Genomic DNA, 21,791 nt, shown 5'->3' on the forward strand with positions numbered 1-21,791 from the left:
AGCTCTCTGCTAACGCATCTGGATGCAACTCCTGACTCCTGGCTTCAGCCTAGCCTAGCCCCAACCATCATGGCCATTTGGGCAGTGAATCAGGAGATGAAAGATCTTTTTCTCTTTCTTTCCCTCTCTCTCTGTAAAAATGCCTTTCAAATAATAATTTAAAAAAATCTTAAAAAAAGAGAATGTTATACTACTTAAGTTTTACTGTACATGGATGAAATAGTCATCTTTCCACTGGATTATTATTTATAGCCCTTGCCTATATTCCCACTAAACTATGGCCTTTCGTGTTTTGCTTCTTAAACTTCTTATCTGGTGAAGGATTAAGCCCTTGACTATAATGTAAATTTGATATATTATCTCAAAAATTAAAAAAAATGGAAACTTCAAAATACATATACACACAATATTCTTCTCTCAAAACTCTTCTGTTTGAGAATCAATGCCATAAAGATTTTCTATTCCAGACATATTAGGTGAAAAAAATGTTTAAAGTCAAAGTACTGCTGTTAAAATTCACTAACAATAGATGGCATTGTACACAGACACACACACACACACCCCACAAAACCACATTTTGTCTTTTTCTCTAATATAATTAAACAAATTATTAATCAGTGATATTTTATTTGCTCACCATGGCACATTGTAGAAAAACTCTCCGTAGTAAAACAAAGAAAAGTTTCTAAACCATGCACCAGAGAAAAATGCCAGATTACTTTCAGAGATCTCGAATTAGACACAGAATTACCATCAGAAACCCTACAGACTAGAAGGGAATAGTGAGATATACTCTAAGTCTTAAAAGAAAAAAACTGTCAACCCAGAATACTATACCCCACAAAGCTCGGATTTATGAATGAAGGTGAAATAAAGACCTTCCATAAAAATAGAAATTCAAAGAATTTGTCAACACTTGTCCAGCTTTACAAAAGATGCGTAAGGATGTGCTACACACAGAACACAGAAGAAATGGAAAAAATTCCTAGAAACATACAATCTACCAGAATTGAGTCAGGAAGACATAGAAAACCTAAAAAAACAATAATGAATACAGAGATTGAATCAGTATTGGAGATCCTCCCAACAATGAAAACCCTAGGACCAGATGGCTTCACTGCTGAATTTTATCAGACATTTAATGAAGAACTAACCCCAGTTTTCCTCAAGCTATTCAAAACAATTGAAAAGGATGAAACCCTCCCAAACTCCTTCTATGAGGCCTGTATCACCTTAAAACCTAAACCTGAAAAAGATGCAACAGAGAAAGAGAATTATAGACCAATATCACTGATGAACATAGAGGTAAAAATATTCAACAAAAGATTAGCTAACTGAATCAAACAACACATCAGAAAGATCATTCACCCAGAACAAGTGGAATTTATTCCTGGTATCCTGGGATAGTTCAACATTCACAAATCAAACAATATGATATTTCACATTAACAAATTGAAGAACCAAAACCATATGACTATCTAATATATGCAGAGAAAGCATTTGATAAAATATAACATCCTTTCATGATGAAAACCTTAAACAAATTGGGTATAGAAGGAATATTCCTCAACACAATCAAGGTGCATTACAAACCCATGGCCAGCATCCTATTGAATGGGGAAAACCTGGAAGCATTCCCCCTGAGATCTAGAAACAGACAAGGATGCCAGCCTCACCACTGCAATTTAATATAGTCCTAGAAATTTTAGCAAGAGCCATTAAGCAAGAAAAAGAAATCAAACAGATACAAATTGGAAAAGCAGAAGTCAAACTATCCATATTTGCAGATGACAGGATCCTATATAGGGGAAATCTAAAAGACTCCATGGAGAGACTATTGGAACTCATAGAAGAGTTTGGTAAAGTGGCAGGATATAATATCAATACAGAAAAATCGATAATAGCCTTTGTATACACAAACAATTTCATGGCTGAGAAATAACTTTTAAGATTAGTTCCATTCATAATAGCTCCAAAAAGAATCAAATACCTTGGAATAAATTTAACCAAGGATGTCAAAGATCTCAATAATGATAATTACCAAACACTAAAGAAAGAAATAGAAGACACTAAAAAATGGAAAAATGTAATGAGATCTCAATCAAAATACCAAAGACATTCTTCACAGATCTAGAGAAAAGTATGCTGAAATGTATATGTAAATACAAGAGACCCTGAATAGCTAAAGCAATCTTTTACAACAAAAACAAAGCCAGAGGCATCACAATACCTGATTTCAAGAATACTAGTGCAGTTATAATCAAAGCAGCCTGACTGGCACAGAAAACAGACTTATAGACCAATGGAACAGAATAGAAACTGAGAAATCAACTCATGTACCTATAGCCAACTTATCTTTGATAAAGGAGTTAAAAGCAGTCTGTGGAGCAAGGACAGTATCTTTAACAAATGGTGCTGGGAAAACTGGATTTCCATGTGCAGAATATGAAACCAAACCTCTACCTTACACCTTACACAAAAATTCACTCAAAATGGATCAAAGACCTAAATCTACAACTTGATATCATCAAATCATTAGAGAACACGGAGGAAACTCTTGCAAGACACTGGCATAGGCAAAGACTTCTAGGAAAAGACCCCAGAAGCACAGACAATCAAAGCCAAAATTGACAAATGGGATTACATCAAGTTGAGAAGCTTCTGTACTGCAAAAGAAACACTTAGCAGAATGAAGAGACAACTGACAGAATGGGAAAAATTATTTGCAAACTCTGCAGCTGATAAAGGGTTAACATGCAGAATATTTAGAGCTCAAGAAATTCAACAACAACAAAACAAAGAATCTAATGAAGAAATGGGCAAAGGACCTAACCAGGATTTTTTCAAGAGAGGAAATTAAATGGCCAACAGACACTTGACAAAATGCTCAGGATTACTAGCCATCAGGGAAATGCAAATCAAAGCTACATCGAAGTTTCACTTCATTCCAGTTAGAATAGCTATCATACAGAAATCAACAAATGACAAATGCTGGCAAGGATGTGGGGCAAAAGGTACCTTGATACACTGTTAGTGGGAATTTAAACTGTTGCAATCACTGTTGGAAGACAGTATGGAGATTCCTCAGAAGTATGAATACAGATCTATCATATGACCCAGCCATCCCATTCCTGGGAATTTACCAAAAGTAAATGAAATTAGCATATGAAAGAGTTATCTGTACCCATATTCACTGAAGCAGAATTCACAATAGCTAAGATAGCTAATATATGGAATCAACCCAGATATCCATCAACTGTTGACTGGATAAAGAAATTATGGGATACGTACACCATGGAGTACTACCTAGCTGTAAAAAAAAAAAAAAAAAAAAGATGAAATCCTCTCTTTTGCAACAAGATAGTCACAATGGGAAACCATTATACTTAGTGAAATAAGCCAGACCCAAAAAAACAGAGATCTGACCCAATACAACTAATAGAGTATCTGGAATATAATATATTGAGTGAAACAGATATTTTGAGAACAATTGATTGTTTATAGCATTGTCTCTTTCATTGAGGAACAATCTTTTATTTTGTATTGCTTTCTCTCTCTTCATGCTAATTACTGAAATCTTATATGTAGAGTAGGGTTAACTATATAATCATTAAGTATATTGAAAATAAATCATTGTAAAAATTAAGAACAGGAATCCAAGAGGGAGGGGGAGGAAGGTTTGGAATGTGGGTGAGAAGGATGGTGAGAGGAAATCCAACTATGTTCCTAAATCTGTATATATGAAGTATATGAAACTTGTATAACTTAAATAAATTTTTTAAGAAAGACCTATTCCTAAAAAGGAGAGAACAATCCAACATGGGAAGCAGGATGGATACACAGCACACTCATAGAATGGCAGATGTCCTAAACAGCACTCTGGCCTCAGAATCAGCCCTTAAGGCATTTGGATCTGGCTAAAAGCCCATGAGAGTTTTGCAGGCATGGAAAGCCAAGAAACTATGGTAAGAAAAATGACCTAAATGAAAGATCTCTGTGAGTGAGATCCCAGAGGAAAGAACGGCCCATCAAAGAAGGAGGTACCTTTCTGTGAAGGGAGGAGAGAACTTCCACTTTGACTACGGCCTTGTCTAAATAAGATCAGAGTTTGTGAACTTAAGAGGCTTCTATAGCCTTGGCAGCTCATGACAAAAGCCTTCAGACGATTACTGATGTCATAAATAAGAGTGTCAAGTGTTAAATCAACAACTGGAGTCACTGTGCACCTACTCCCCATGTAGGATTTCTGTCCTTAATGTGTTATACTATGCAAATTAATGGTAAAACTACTATTCAAACAGTACTCTATACTCTGTGTGTCTGTGTGGGTGCAGCCTGTTGAAATCTTAGTATATCCTAAGTTGATCTTCTGCATATAAAGATAATTGAAAATGAATCTTTTTTTTTTTTTAAATTTGATGGGTAGAGTCACAGACAGTGAGAGAGAGACAGAATGGTCTCCCTTCCATTGGTTCACTCCCCAAATGTCCGCTACAGCTGGTGCTGTGCCGATCCAAAGCCAGGAGTCATGTACTTCCTCCTGGTCTCCCATGTAGGTGCAGGGGCCCAAGCACTTGTGCCATCCTCCCGGGCCACATCTGAGAGCTGGACTGGAAGAGGAGCAACCGGGACTAGAATCTGGCGCCCATATGGGATGCTGGTGCTGTAGGCGGAGGATTAACCAAGTGAGCCACAGTGCTGGCCCCAAAAATGAATCTTGATGAAGAATGGAATGGGAGAGGGAGTGGGAGATGGGATGGTAGTGGGTGGGTGGGAGTTTCGGGGCGGGGGGGAGCCGCTATAATCCAAAAGTTGTACTTTTGGAAATTTATATTTATTAAATAAAAGTTAAAAAAAAGAAAGACCTATTCAGTAAAATAATAGCAGAAAATGTCCCTAATTTGGAGAAAGAAAGGGACATCCAAGTATAGGAAACACACAGAACTCTTAACAGACATGATCAGAAAAGATCTTTATAACACAAACTTTCAAAAGTATATAAAGAAAGGATCCTAAAATCTTCATTATAGAAACACCATTACTATCTTCAAATGATCTAGAATTAGATTGACTGATGATTCCTCACAGAAACTCTACAAGCTAGGAAAGAATACAGATACATAGGCCAATGCCTAAAAGAAAAATCTCTCAACCCAGAATACTATACCAAGAAAAGATCTCATTCATAAATGAAGGTGAAATAAATGCCTTCCACATCAAATAGAAATGGAAAGAATTTGTCACCATTAGTCCAGCCTTACAAATGATACTTCAGGATGTGCTACACATAGAAACAGAAAAAGATATCTAGCATCATTAAAGATTGTGAAGGCAGAAAATCTCTTAGTAGCGACACAAAGGAAATCCAAAGCAAACCACAGGAATAATGGGAAAGCAGCAGAGGATGGCCTGAGCACTTGGTTCCCTGCACACAACTGGGAGATCTGGGAGAAGCTCCAGACTCCTGGCTTTAGCCTGGCATATCCTTGACCCTTGTGCCATTTGGAGAGTGAACTAGCAGATGGAAGATCTCAGTCTCCCTCTTTAATGTTGTCATTCAAATAAAAAAATATTAAATGATGTTATTAAAATTCTCTATAATCCTCCCTCCCAATTATCATCTTATTCTCAGTGTATCTGCATTATTTTGTTTTGGGTAACTATCTTCCTTGCAGCATATACTTAGAATCTTTATTCAACTCTTTTAGTGCCTCTGTGTGTATATTTATTCCAATTTAATTCCTGTGCTCCAATTTTATGTTTTCTATGTATCATCCTTTCTTTTTATTGCTTATCTTCTTAAATGTCTTATCTTTTGTTGGACTGACCGGATATTTTTGGTTCAATTTTCCTCCTGCTCTCATGGTTTAAAAGTTAGTCATTCTTTTTGTTTATCTATGTTTAAGCATACAACGTTAATAGATATTATTGGAGCTTAACAATGTTCTATCAAAGTCTGGTGTTATTATGCCCCTCAAAAGACAAGAACTTTAGTACAATTGTATTTCTCTACTCTTCTTTTTCCTCTACTGCAAACTCTAGAATTTGTTAAAGATACTTTTAGATATTACAAATTATTTAGACTTAACTCCAAGTATTATTAGTTCCTTAGTTTACTGTTATTCTTTATTTTTCATCTTGACTATAAAGAATTATTTTCATTTAAAATTTATCTTTATTTTGCCTTTAAAATAAAAATTTAAGTTCAATTTAATGTCCCATAGAATTCTGAAGATATTACTTATCTTTTAAAAATATTTACAGATGTTGTGATGATAATCACAGGACTGCTTTCCCAAATAGCAAATTAGTCTTAACCTGCTTCTCAGGATAGATTTTTGTAAAGCTGTGGCTACAACTTTCAGACACAGAGATAAGCGTAAGGCTGCCTGGACACACAGCAGATGACAGATAGTGTCTACCCACAGACACGAAAGGAGTAGGTGACACCTCAGATGGAAGGATACTTGTTTGGAATAAGGCTGCAGTTTTCTTTCAAAGCAAGTATCAGGAAATGGGCATTTATCCTAGTGGCTATGAACATCCCATATTGGAGTGCCTGCATTCAATTCCCAGCTCCAGCTTCCTGTTGATGCAGACCCTGGGAAGTAGAAGTGATGGCTCAAAGAGTTAGGTCCTTGCCACCTATACACATGGGAGAGACCCAGATTGAGTTTTGGGCTACTGGCTTCAGCCATGGCCCAAGCTGTTGTAGGCAGTTGGAGTGCAAGCCAGTGTTTGAAAGATCTATTTCTTTCTCTTTTCTTCCTTCCCAATGTCTTCTCTCTGCATCTCAAAAAATAAAAAAATAATTTTAGGGGCCAGCATTGTGGCATAGCAGGTAAAGCTGCCACCTTCAATGCCAGCATCTCATGAGTGCCAGTTTGATTCCTGGCTACTCCACTTCTGATCCAGCTTCCTAGTAATGCACCTGAGAAAGGCAGCCAAAGATGGTCCAAGTCCTTGTGGCCCTGCCACCCACGTGAGAGACTTGGAAGAAGCTCCTGATTCCTGGCTTCAGTCTAGCCTATCCCTGGCTGCTGTGGCCATCTGGGGAGTCAACCAGGGGATGGAAGATTTCTCTGTCTCTCCCTCTCTTCTTAACTGTGCCTTTTAAATAAATAAAATAAATTTAACAAAAATTTTAAATGTTACAAAAGCAATGTTTCAAACCTTCACTGTAAGAAAAAAATAAGGCAGCAATTATCTGCCTGGTTCAAGAGTGAGGAGGCAAGGTCCTTAGCTGAGTTTAGTGTACTTAGCTAAGGCACTGGGTGGGGGAAAAAAAGCCCCACCAGACAGTTCTGTACTGTAGATGGCAGCACAGAGGGAGGCCCTGGGATTCCCTCATCTTCCCCTTAGTTTCCACTTGGAGTATAGACTTAAGGCTGCAGAGGCAAGACTGGCATAACTAGTTTGCATTTTGTAAATGGCCCAGTAGCAGAGGCAAGCACCATACAAAAATGGTTATTATTTTAGAGAAAAAAATCCAAACTCATCCAGGGAGGTTCAAATTCTACTGGTTCAACTACAAAAAGAAGATTGGGGGAGCAGGAGGGAGAGGGGAATGGAGTGAAGGAAAGAGAGTAAAGGGAAGAGAAAGGAGAGGATGAAAGGAAAGACAGATTGACAGAGTGAGAGAGAATAGTGAAGGATGGGCGTGGAGAAGAAAAGATAGGGGAGAAAGAGAAAAGATAAATGAATGCCAGCCATGATCATTCCCAGGAAATCCTATTGTGACAGCTCAGGGGAACCTGTGAGCAGAGACTGGAATGACAACTGTGCTCACTGTAAGGGGTTGCAAGAGGAGAAACCTTTGTTCTCCAGCATTTGGAACATGTCTTCCTCCTTGGCCCCCAGGATCTCACAGGAGATCTCAGCATTTTGACTTTAAATTTGGCTTTGTTGTCCCAGAGATGTTACTTATCATTTAGCATCCCATGTTGCTCATCAAAAGTCTGATGCAAATATGACTTTCACCTTTTCACTTTTTAAAACTCTAGAAAATTCATAACTTTTTTTCTTTGACCTGGGAATTCTGAAATTTTACCTGTAAGGATTGTTTTTTCATCCACTTTGCTCTGCACTTGACTGATTCTTCTGCCTCTAATTTGGGAACTTTTTTTACTTTTTTATTTTTCCTTTCATTCTTTTCTCCTCAAAAGCTCTCTTCAGACAGATATTGGAACTCCTGGATCTATTTTTCATGTCTTAATGTTTTTAACATAAATTAAAAGCACTTTTGGGGGGAGAGAAGGATATGGGGAAAAAAATACCCTGTAAGAAAAAAAAAATAAGGCAGCAGTTATCTGCCTGGTTCAAGAGTGAGGAGGCAAGGTCCTTAGCTGAGCTTAGTGTACTTAGCTAAGGCACTGGGTGGGTAAAAAAGAAGCCCCACCAGACAGTTCTGTACTGTGGATGGCAGCACAGAGGAAGGCCCTGGGAATCCCTCAGCTTCCCCTCAGCTTCCACTGGGAGTACCGAGTATGCTCATCCACACCAGTCCTGTCCAGTTCAGTAGCCACAACCCCATGTGCCTAAAAAATCAGTTCCTCAGTTGCATTTCCATGAGAGCAGAAAGTTTAATTGAACCTTGTTCAAGATCACTCATTCACCCTTCAGCTGTGTCTACTCTGTCTTTAAGCATACAGTCTCTCCAAGTTTTTTTTTTTTTTTAAGCACTTAGTAATAGACACTGTTTTAGGAGAGAATAGTAACGTATCAAGTGAAGTTCCTGCTTTCATGCAACTTACATTCTAGTTAACAAATAAATAAGAAAGAATACAGTGTATCAAAAGGTGCTGAGAATCTACAGAGAATATCACTCAGAGTTGAAGAAAAAGAGAACTGATAGGGATGGGGAAAAATGGATGAGGAAAAGTGTGCAGAGACTTCTGGTAAGTACTGAAGTGCAGCACGTGGCTATCTGAGGGAACAGCATTCCACAGAGAACCAGGAAGAGAGGCCAGCAAGTAAAAAGGTACTGAGACAGAAGTATGCACGCTATGTTTGAGGATAGCAAGGATGCCAGGACAGGAGTAAATGAAGTAAAGGGGGAGAATAGCAGGAGATAAGGTCAGAGAAAAACAAACAGCAAGATCATGTTGGAATCTTCAGGCCAGAGCAAAGACATTGGCTTTTACTTTGAATAAGAAAGGAAGTCAATGGAGGTCTGAAGCTGAAATGTTATATAATATGAATTACATTTTCAAAACATCCCTCCAGCTGCTGCGTTGACAATAGAGTACAGGGGAGCAAAGGCAAAGAAGAGACATAGTTAGGAAGTGATTGTAATAATTCAAGCATATGACCAAAATGCTAGCATCATTGATGGTGGGAAGAAGCCAGATTCCAGGTATCCTCTGAAGGTAGGGTTGAAGCATTTAAAGTGGGCTATTATTTTTTACTTCAAAGATCATGCTTCCCATTTTTAAGGATCTTTATCTGGCTATATTCCAAAAAAGCTCGTTCTTACAGTTACATGGGTTCATAATCTCATCTGTCAGAAGATACATGTTTCTTTAAAAGTTCCTACTTTTATTTGGCATCAGGTGTATTCAATTATTTCTTGTGTCTAATTGTAATGGTTTTGTAGTAGATATTTTGTCATTTGGTTATGCATCATCGGTTTTGATATCTGAAGAATTTCTTATTTGAGTTTTGTATGGAATAAAAAAAATTGCTTCTTTCAATGTTAAATTAATTGTCCCTGCAATAAATGTTGATACTCAATTTCCCAGACTTCTTTCCAAGAGTGTTACCCAGATATTGCCAGTTAGATTGCCCTCAAATACCAGTGGCAAAATAAAGGAAAGAAGTAAATTCTTTCTCTGGAAACAGCAGCACTGACAGTAGCTACAAAGTCAAATTCTTAGTATAGAAGTAGAAATAGTGTTTGACGTTACAATGAAGTTGAATTTCTGAAACAGTAATGGCAGTAGTAATGCTCTCCATTGTTGGGTAGAAGTTTTCTGCATCAAATCAGATTACACTGTACTGTGATTTAGGGCAAGGGTTATATAGTAATCCTTGAACCTGGTATTCCAGATCTCCCATAGTCCTAAAAATATACTTCTTAGTATACAGCTTTATTGAAAAATTCACATTTCATACCCATCACCCATTTAAAGTATACAATTCAATGTTTTCAATATGTTTAATGATGGTGCAATCATTCGATGTTTCCATCATTCTCGTAAAGTCCCCTATTAACCTCTTAGTCAATATTCCTTTTGAATTTCACCTCCCTCAGATCTAGGCAACCACTAATTTACTTTTTGTCTCTATGGATACTTCCTTTAAACAGAATCATACACTATGTTATCTTTTGTGACTGACATCTTTCATTTAGCACAATGTTTTTAGAGTTATCCATGCTGTTGAACACATCAGTGTACTGTTCTTTTTATTGCTGAATACTCCATTGTATAGATATGCCACTTTTTAAAATCCATTCATCATATGATGACATGAGTTGTTTTCATTTTTGGTTATTATGAATATTGTTAAACATTCACATATAAGTTTTTGTATGGCCATGTCTTCACTTCTGTTATGCATATACCTAGGAGTAGAACTGCTGAGTTACATGTAATGCTGGCTAACTTTCTGAAGAGCTACCAAACTGTTTCCAAACCATTTGTACTGGAAATAATCCCAGCAATGTATGAGGGCTCCAATTTCTCCACATCTTAGCCAACACTTTCACCTGCCTTTCTGATTATAGTCATCATCATAGGCATTAAGTGGTATCTCACTGTGGTTTGATTTATATTTCCCTGATGGCTAATAAGTGTCAAGCATATCTGTTCATGTGCTTATTGGTCATTTGTATATCTTCTTTGGATATATGTCTATTCAGTTCCTTTTAAATTAAATTACCTATTTACTATTAAATAATAAGCTTGTTCTTCTTATATCTGGATACCAGTCCCTTATCAGCTATACAATGGCAAATATTTTTTCCTAACCTATGGATTGTCTTTTCACTTTCTTGATAGCATCATTTGGGCTACCAAAGAGTCAAATTTTGATGAAGTCCAAATTACTTTTTTTTTTTTTTTACACTTGTACTTCTGGTAAGAATTAAAGAAAGCTTTGCCTAACCCAAGGTCACAAAGACGTACTCTTACATTTTAAGAATTTTATAGTTTTAGCCCTAATATTCGGGTTTCTGATTCATTTAGAATAAATTTTGTTGACAATAGAAGTAAGGGGTTCAGCATCACACATGTCGATATCTAGTGCTACCAGCATCAATTTTGGAAAAGGCTATTCTTTCCCCCACTGAATTGTTTAGGCAACCTTGCCAAAAATCAATTAACCATAAAAATAAGAGTTTATTTCTGGACTATTCTATTCCATTCCAACAATTTAAAAAAAAAAAACTATTGATTTGCTAGAATTAGAGAGGGAGACACACACAGACACACACACACACACACACAGAGAGAGAGAGAGAGAGAGAGAGGGAGAGAGAGAGAAAGAGAGAGAGAGATATCTTCCATTTCCTGGTTCACTCTCCAGATGACCACAATAGCCAGGTCAGAATTGGGCTGAAGCTAAGATCTAGAGGCTTCATCCAGGTCTCCCATGTGGGTGGCAAAAGGCCTAAACACTTACACCATCTTCCACTGCTTTTCCCAAGCGATTGGCAGGCAGCTGGATTGGAAGTAGAGCAGCCTGGACATGAACTGGTGCCCAAATAGGATGCCAGCATCACAGGCAGAAGCTTAACCTTCCATACCATAATGCCAGTTCCCATTTCATAATCTTTTAATAGGCTCTTTTTCTGCTCTATCAGATACAGAATTCTTTGATTACAATGATGAAGGCTTATTGTTTTCTTCAAATCTTTCAAAATTTGTATATGTATGTTTATCCCATTTTCTAGTTCCTGGATGTCATTTCTATTTGCCATAGCCACTCCCAAGTGGTTGTGGGAGAGAAGGGGTTGTGATACTGGGTGAGATACACCAAGTTCATCAACTGGGTATGAAATCACCCTCATCCGGAAGCTAAGTAGTTGCAAAATTTACCTTCAACGTCTTACTCTATATGCAATGCTTACCAAGTCTGATACTAGTCAGACGCGCAGTGTAGGTTCTCAGAATAGGGACTAAATTATTCATACTACTGACTCAGAGACCCGTTCTAATCTGGGTATCCTCCTGGGGTAGATTTCTAATGTTTTTTGGGAAGAATTTCCCTAGTGTAGTTCCCCTGAACTTTCACATCCCCACCCTCCCTACCCCCTACACCCCACCTCCCACTTATCCATGCCCAGGGAAAAAGGTATAATTTATTTCATTCATGAGTTTAGAAAAAGGAACTAGGTATGTATGTCTCAGTCTCCTCTTGCTTTGACATATGACTTGCCTGCAAAAAGGATGCATTCTGTTCTGCTTTCTTCACAAGACAGATTTATAGCTTTCAAAGCTAAAACATGTGGGAGAAAGAGCTATGCACCAAGCCTATCTTCTCATAGAACTAAACTATCTTTCCACTGGAGCTTTTATTATAAAGGAAGGTGACAATTTGATCTTTGTTGGTAGGCTGCTATTCCTTCTCCACAAACTGCTCCTACCTTAGCCAAAGTTCTCTCTTTCACAAGTTTATGGGGACTGATTTCTATGGTTTTGCCTCTCTAACTTACATTCTGGTTGACTCTTTAAAGAATTTATGGAGGTGGGTCATTAGTGTAATGGTTAAGATGCTGCTTGGGATGCCCACATCCTATATTAGAGTGCTTGGGTTCAAGTTCTGCCTTTGCTTGCAATCTTCCTGCTAATTACACCTGAGATGACTCAGGTACTTGGGTCTCTGCCCCTCCACGGGAGACTTGGATTGAGTTCCAGGCTTCTAGCTTTGCCCTGACTACTGTGGGCATTTGGGGAGTGGACCAGCAGATGTCAACTCTGACTCACTCTTTTTCTTTGCCTTCAAATATAATGAAAATACATAAATAAAAATAAAAATAAATGTTGGGTATGAGCGTTTCATATACTGGTTAAGGCAGTGGCATCCCAAATCAGAGTGCCTGGATTTGAGTTCTAGTTTTGCTCCCAATCCCAGCTTCCTGCTAATACACCTCCTGGAAGGCAGCAGATGATGGCTCAAGTAGTTGAGCTGGTGCTACCAGCGTGGGATACCCACAGTGAGTTTCTAGCTCCTGACTTCTGCCTGGCCCAGCCCCTGGTGAGTGAACTAATGGATGGAAGACCTGTCTACTTCTGGATCTCTATTTCTCTTACTCACTCCCTCACTCCCTACTCCCTCACTCTCTTTCTGCTTTTCAAATAAATAAAATAAATAGATCAAAGAGAAAGGATTTCTGACTCCCTAAGGATTTTATCATTCTTTTGCAGCATAATCTACTTTATCTTTCTTTCTACATATTTCCTGACATTTCATGAGGTTTCTGATAAGAGATGCAATAGATTAGTCTCTCGTTTTTCACCATCAACTACCTACTAAAATAGTGCAAACTGGAACATCTAAGTGTACCTATTCATGCTCTTTCCACTATTCCACACTACCCTGTAAGATATAGTGCTTTCATGAGAGACCTTAAAAACCTTGTGGAAACAAATATTAAGGGAGAATAAATATATAGCAATAAACTATAAAAACAAATAGAAAATTACCATAAAATAACTCACTTCAGAGAATAAAGAAGGCTTCATTAAAAAGGAGAAGTGTGACATAGTCTTGGAAGGATGGAAAAAGCTTACACAAAGCGTAAGTGTTTCTAATGAGGAATAACAAAGCAAACATGAAGATGCAATGGAAAAGTGCAGGATAAGCTCTATTCCAGGGAGAATATCAGGTTGCTTGAGTATATATGAAGTAACATTGGGAAATAAAACTATGAAAGACATCAAGTAGGAGATACAGAATCAAGACTCAGGTATAGATCATGAAAGTCTCTTTCTCTTTATTCAGAACACATTTGTAGGTAAAGCATTAAGCTGACACTAGATGAGTTATTTCCAGGTTAGAAATCCACACACAGATATTTTGTCACCAGGTACTCACAAAGTCCTTCAATTATCTACTATTGTATATGCCTATATAAATACAATAAATAATGAGTAAAAATAAGCAATTAGCACATGAAAAATTTGACTTCAAAATTTGAATAGGTATTCATTTAAATTTGATTTTCAGTGTACCTCTGATATGAAAAGAGCCATCATCATTTCTCTCTACCACAAGATGATCAATATGTAAAATTACAGGAGCTGGTTCCAAGGATACTGAACTATTTCGAGGACTGTCATCCTACAGGAGAAAAAATAATATTGGCATGTTCTTATTAAAGTAAATGAAAAAATATATTATTTGTAATGAGCATTATTTTAGTCAATTATATTTCTGATAAGTTAGTTGACACAGTAAGAAAACTATTCTATTGTGACATTATCTAATTTCTGAAAAGGATCTCTGTATCATTTACTACAAAGACAAATGAATTCATTTTAACAAATGCTGAGAATAGATGTATATTCTTAGACATGAATCAAAATCCTGATAGGAAAAGTGAGCATAAAATTATTAACATACTTTTAAATTAATTTTGGTGTTTGAAACCTGTATCTTCATTGGCATTATAGTTGCAACAGTTTCATCTTCCAAAAAATGTTGAATATTCATAAGAGAAGATGTAAGAAACTCAGTACTAAAGTTTTCTATATGGCATTGCAGAAATCCATTTTTTTCTGCAAGTACAGAGTGTATTACTGCACCAGGCCCACTTTCAAACTTCAGAGAAATTTCAGGAGAGGATTTAGAATGAATTACAGCTTTATGATCTGAACCTAAAGAGAATAAACATATAAAAATCACAACTATGTAATGTTACTCAAAACTATCACTATTATCATTAAGAAGCTATCATCACTTTGTATATTAAAAGAATAGATGAAATAGCTTTAATATTTTCCAATTTAAATTCTACAATACATATAAAATATACTAATATTTTATAATATTATAGTTTGCTCCTAACAAATTCTACAATACATATCAAATATACTAAATATATCCTAATTTTTTAGGTAACATTCTACTACAATAATGTTCACTTTTCTGTATCTTACATTTTATGGTATCAGGAAAAAAGTCAAGATTAACTCTGATTATGATATGTACCTCAGATGAACTAAGAGTATGCCTGAGTGTCTGCTCATCTATACATCTGTAATATAATGGACAACTGTAACAAAGCAACAAAGTCATGGCATTTAAAGTGGCTCTTGAGCCATTTCTGAAGAAGCAATAAAGCTGTTTTGCACCTTCCATATTATACTGCATTCTTAAACAATGGAAAAGTAAATAGTAAAGACCTTATTAAAGTAATTCTATTAGAAGGCACACCTAATTGAAATTAAAATTATATATGTGTGTATGTACATATAAATTACATTTGTTTATGCTTTTGCTATGTTCCAAAAAAGAATTTGACATGGCATATAAAGATACAAATATTCAAGTTTAAAAAAACAATTTTAGGGGTCAGTATGGTGGCATAGCTAGCAGGTTAAGCCACCACCTGCAAATATGGTATCCCATATGGATTCTGGAGTCCCATATGGATTCAGCTGCTCCACTTCTGATCTAGCTCCCTTCTAATGTGCCTGGGAAAGTGGCAGAAGGTGGGCCAAGTCTTTGAGTCCCTTCACCATGTGAGAGAACAGGATGGCATTCTAGGTTCCTGAATTCAGCCGGCTTAGCCCTGGCTGTTGTGCCCATTTGGGGAGTGAAAAGGTGAATGGAAGACTTCTCTCGGTCTCCCTTTCTCTCTGTAACTCTGCCTTTGAAATAAATAAGTAAATCTTAAAAAAAAAAAATAGGGGCTACCACCAAGGTGCAGCAGAATTAAGCCACCATTTTGTGGCATCAGCATCCCATATTGAGTCCCAGTTAGAGATCTAGCTGTTCCACTTACAATACAGCTTCCTGCTAGTGGTCTGGGAGGAAACAAATTATGGCCCATGCACTTGGGCCCCTGCCACACATGTGCAAGACATGGATGGACTTTCTGGCCCCTGGCTTTGACCTGGCCCAACACTGGCTGCTGCAGAGCCATCTGGGGAGTGAATCAGTAGATGAACCATTTTTCTCTGTCTCTGCCACTTTTTCAGAGAGATAAATAAATCTTAAAAAAAAATTAAAAGTTACTAGTGGAATCACTGAAACAAATTTCTTATTAAACTGACACTCATGGTAATTATTTTGTTTAATTACTATATGTTACCTTGTTCCACAATTTGAGGCAACATGCATATGGTATAATCAGATTAAAAAATGGGTAAAGAAAAAGGATGGGAAAGAAAAGGTGAGTGATGAAGGATAATAACCCAAAATACAATATTTAAATTTCTGAGCCAAAGGTGGACCAAAAATGACTTTCAAAGGAACAGAGAAAAATATGATCACTTTCACAATTCTCATGAGATAAAAACTAACCAGTTGTTTTGGAAAGAAAAAGCCATTTCTGCTTTCTAAAGCATGAAAGTAATTTATCCTATGGGTTCTCATGAAAAAGCCTCACTTTAAATTCTTATTACAACTATTCCAATAAACTTCAAAGGATTGATGACGGTAAGTGAAACTGCCATATAAACTTGAATCATTTGTGTATTTGAGACAGAGACAGAGTTTGACAGCATTTCAATTCGCTGGTTCATTCCCCAAAATGTCTACAATATCTGGGAATGGGCTGAAGCTGGGAGCTGGGACTTGGAAGATCACCATTGCTTTCCAAGGTCTGTATTAGCATAAGTTAGAGCTGGGTATTGTACTCATGTTTTCCAATAAGGGAGACTGGCATCTTCATTGCTAGGCTAAATGCCTGCCCCTCCATGTTTACTCTGAAAAGGGGACAGCTTAACATGATTTCTTGTTTATACACTGTGTGTTTTGTTGCTTATCTCCCTCTGTGTCCAAGCAAATGTATTTATCTCAGAATGAAGAACTATAAAAATAGCATACATATTTTTTCCACATTATCAAATCCCATGCCAGACTCAGGAAATGTTTGTTTCTAAGCAAGATAATGGAAAACAAAAACTTATATTTATTCCAGAGTGGAACTAAATTTGACCCTTTAGGAAAATTAAACACTCTTTACAAACAGAAAAGAGCTCAGTTTTCTCAGACTTATAATCTCAGGTAAGACAAAAAATAAAAATAAGAGGAGGAATTTATCACCAGCATAAACAAAAAGAATCAGAGGTTACATTTTGAACAAATATTTCTAATAAATTAATCAAAATACTTTATGGAAATAAGGTAACCTAAAAGATAATATATCTTCAATTATTATAATAATAAATAAAATATAATTTTTCTTGAATTCAATTATATTAAAGATATGAATGCCAATGAGCTACATATAAAATAAAAAAATAAGTTTAAATCATTTTTTTTCATTGCATCTTGAAGTTTATTTCACTTTTTTTTTTTAGAAACTTAACTTTAAAGAAGCACTCAAGAATGATACATCTTTTGGGAGCACTTATGCATAATTATAATACAACTCTTTAGGACAGAGGTCCTGCATGGGAAGTTAGTATACAGTGATTCTTGTTGTTATTTTAACAATTAATAATTATGTATGATTTCAGTGATCACCCAAGTCACTTGACATGATCTGCCTAGGCTATGGAAACCTTTTGAATCCACAAATTGCATCAGTATTTAGACAAGGCCATAAGCAAAGTGGAACGCTCCATCATGGGAAGCAGTCCACATGGAAGACTCATAGAATAAGAATCAATTTAAATAGCACTCTGACGTCAGAATCAGCCCTTAAGGCATTCTTGTCTGGCTGAAAAGCCCACGAGAGCCATTCAGGCATGGAAAGCCAAGACACTGTGGCAAAAAACGTCCTACATGAAGAACCTTGGTGGGTGAGACATCAGTGGAAAGAAGTGGCCATCAAAGAAGGAGGTACTTTTCTCTGAAGGGAGGAGAGAACTTCCACAAGTTTAAATCATATTGAAGTATTCTGCATGAAAAGTAGTTAAAAAAAAAAACTTACCAATTGGACGATTACAAAGGTAATGCCGAAGACTGACATTGCCTAATTGATCCGGTATCACCTGGTTCACTTGAAGACAAATTTCCGTATCTTCTCCTCGGATATCAATTTCCCCATTAACACCAGTAATTTTAAATACCACAACTGACATCTATTAATGATTGCATAAATAATGTTAGTATACCAAGTAATTCTAAATTAAATTTAAGGAATATAGGAAACTACCATTAGCCTTGAAAAATACAATTGTGACTTAACAAACCAAAAACACACTTGTGACCTATGACACATAGCTGTTACATTATGCAGGTTGAACATCTCTACTGTAAAAATGAAAAATGCTCCAAAATCTGAAACCTTTTCAGCAATGACATGCCAAAAGTGGAAATTATATACCATGACATTTAGTTTCACACACAACATTATTTAAAATGTATGAAATCACATCAGGCTATTAGGATAATTTGTATATAAAACCTCAAAAATGTTATGCTTAGACTTGGGTCCCATCCCCAAGGTAATATATAATATATATTAAAAGATTCCAAAATCTGGAATAAATCTGAAATCTCAAATACCTCTGGACACAAGCTATTTGGATAAAGGATATTCAATCTGTAGTGACAAACTCCAGACTTTTCATTCAATCAATTGAAAATATTTTAGATCACAAAGATTAATTATATGACATTTCCATGTAAGTGATTTTCATTAAGAGCTGGACGTGATTTTTGTCTTCTATAAGAATATTTCACTGGGTCAGGAAAGCTTAAAAGAAACCATTAACATATTTCACATTGTAGAAAGCCCCTCACATGACTATCCTGGCCATAAAAGTTTTTCCCAGTGTATTTAAAAGGAACTTAAAAACCAAAAGATAGAAGAGCAAAAAAAGAGGATTTTCCTACCTGAATATGAATAAAACAAATTTAGGAAAGTAAAATGTGGAAAAAAACAACTGATTAAGTGGTAAGAAAGGATTTTCAAGAGGAGAAGGAGCATATTAAATCACCTATCAAGGAATCTAAGAATGCATTTTATATATGTCTTAGGATGAGTACATAGCAAATATGAAAAAAGCTGGTGGCATTTCTCTTCACAGAATCCCTCAGAAATGATTACCAAGTCATCATGATTTTCTTGAGCACCCTCTGAATTTGTACTGATGGCATCTGGAGAGGTTTCACCATAATTCTGTAGATTTGCACTGGTGTTTACACTCTCTGCTGGGCTCTGGTAATCTGGAGTGGAGTTTTTTTTAATTCCTGGAATAATACAAAAGTAAACTAATAAATTAAAATCAGTTTTAAATGTTATCCAAAACTGTGTGTGTGTATGTACGTATGTGTGTGTGTGTATAAATATATATATATATATATATTTCTGATGTTGTAAATATTATTTGAAAGGCAGATGACAGAGGGAAGAGAGAGAAAAAGAGAGTGAGAGAGAGAGAGAGAGAGAGAGAGGAATCTTCCATCCTTGGCTTGCTCCCCAAGTGCCCCAACAGCCGGTGCGAAGCTAGACTGAAGCCAGGAGCCAGGAACTTTATCCAAACTTTCCACATGAGTGGCAGGGACCAAGTACTTGAGCCATCACTGCTGCCTCCAAGGAAGATGAATGGGAAGTGCTGCAGCCAGGATTCAAACCAGGTACTTAGATATAGGATGTGGGCATTCCAGGAAGTAGCTTAATCCCTGTGCCACAACACCTGCCTCAAAGTTACATTTATATAACCAAAACAGATTATTTGAGCATGTCCCAAGGCTTTATACGTGAAATTTAATTTCCAAGATTGAAGTATTATGAAAGTGGAAACTTAATCCAACCATGGTGACTGAAGAGGGACCTCAAGAAAGCGATTAAGATTAGGTAAGCAGGATTGCAAGATGGTGGAATAGGGAAAGGGCATGCCATTCTAGGCTAGGGGTAAATAAAACAAACAAACAAACAAGCAAAAAATGTGGAGGAAGTATATTCTCAGAGAGTTAGAGAGGAAACTGTAGTAAAAGAAGAGGGATGCCATGGATCTGCATGGAAGGTGCAGACACACAGCACTAACACAGACACAACTTTGCTGTTTTCCCACTGGTTGCCAGGTGCATGTACCAGAGCTGTTGCCACTGCTACTACTGACAAGATGGTGTCTTGTCCCAGCCAGCTGTTGCACATGCACACAAGAGCTTCTGCAGCGGCTACTTATGACCAAAATGGCACCTGCCCTCAGCTGCTTGCCCAGCACCATTGTGTAGGGGATGGGGAGAGAGAAACTTTTTTATTTTTTCCACTGGCTTAATGGGTACCCTATCCCCCTTAGGGCTTCAGGCCAGACTCAAGCCAAGATCTCACTCTAGCTATATCATCAGTGACATGGGCTCCTGCAGTGATCTCACCTCACTCTCCAAAGTTGGCGCATTCTCTGGCTTTTGGCTACTGGAGATTGAATCAGTAAAAGATCCTCCCAACAAAGAAAAACCCAGGACCGGATGGATTCACATCTACAGACTTTTTAAAAGAAAACTAATTCTAATTCTTCTCAAGCTATTCAGAACAATTGAAAGGGAGGGAATCCTCTCAAACTCCTTCTATGAAGCCAGCATCGCCTTAATTCCTAAATCAAAAAAAGAAACAAGGAAGAGAACAATAGAGCAGCATCCCTGATAAACACAGATGCAAAAAGCCTAATTATAATACTATCTAAGCCTAAATTGACAAATGGAATTACACCAAGCTGAGAAGCTCTGCATTGCCAAAGAAACACTTAGCGAAATGAACAGGCAACTGACAGAATGGGAGAAAATATCTGCAAACTATGAAATTGATAAAAGATCAATATCCAGAATCTTTAAAGTGCCCAAGAAACTCAACAACAACAAAACAATCCAGTTAAGAAATGGGCAGGAACCGGTGCCGTGGCATAGCAGGTAAAGCCACTGCCTGCAGTGCCAGCATCCCATATGAGCGTCGGTTCAAGTCCCGGCTACTCAACTTCTGATCCAGCTCTCTGCTGTTGCCTGGGAAAGCAGAAGATGGGCCAAGTCCTTGGGCTCTTGTACCAACTACCAAGTACTTGAGCTCTTGTGGGAAGATCTGGAGGAAGCTCCTGGCTCCTGGCTTCAAATCGGCACAGCTCTAGTTGTTGCAGCCAATTGGGAAGTGAACAAGCAGATAGAAGGCCTCTATCTCTCTCTGCCTCTCCTCTCTCTGTAACTCTTTCACATAAATAAATAAATCTTTAAAAAAAAGAGAGAGAGAAATGGGCAAAGGACTTGAACAAGCATTTTTCAAAAGAGGAAATTCAAATGGTCAACAGACACATGAAAAATGCTCAGGATCACTAGCCAGCAGGGAAATGTGTATCAAAACCACAATAAGGTTCCACCTTACCCCAGTTAGAATGGCTCTCACACAGAAATCAACAAACCATAAATGCTGGCAAGACGTGGGGAAAAAGACACCCTAATCCACTGTTGGTGAGAATGAAAACTGGTGTAGCCATTGTGGAAGACAGTGTGGAGATATCTCAGAAATTTAAGTAGATCTACCATATGACACTCTAACCATATGACATACCATATGGCAATCCCAATCCTGTGAATTTACCCAAACAACATGAAATCAGCATATAAAAGAAGTATCTGTACCCCCATGTTCATTGTAGCTCAGTTCACAACAGCTAAGACTGAATCAATCCATTTGTCCATCAACTGATGACTGGATAAAGAAATTACAGTATGTATACACC

General features: G+C 37.1%; 1 protein-coding gene across 3 annotated transcripts in view; it reads right to left on the reverse strand.

Moving 5' to 3' along the window:
- Positions 1 to 21,791, reverse strand: part of BLTP3B (bridge-like lipid transfer protein family member 3B) — a 135,635-nt gene that overhangs the window by 12,997 nt on the left and 100,847 nt on the right. For all 3 annotated transcript variants that reach the window (XM_008256938.5, XM_070052743.2, XM_089308849.1), the window contains 4 exons: positions 19,169 to 19,311; positions 18,047 to 18,197; positions 14,566 to 14,819; positions 14,175 to 14,283 (listed from right to left, as the gene is read on the reverse strand). In XM_008256938.5, coding sequence (XP_008255160.3) covers positions 14,175 to 14,283; positions 14,566 to 14,819; positions 18,047 to 18,197; positions 19,169 to 19,311 — 657 coding nt within the window. The remainder of the gene's footprint in view (positions 1 to 14,174; positions 14,284 to 14,565; positions 14,820 to 18,046; positions 18,198 to 19,168; positions 19,312 to 21,791) is intronic.

This window comes from Oryctolagus cuniculus, chromosome 11 (assembly GCF_051225735.1).
Source record: "Oryctolagus cuniculus isolate XC-2025 breed Fujian yellow rabbit chromosome 11, ASM5122573v1, whole genome shotgun sequence".
NCBI lineage: Eukaryota > Metazoa > Chordata > Mammalia > Lagomorpha > Leporidae > Oryctolagus > Oryctolagus cuniculus.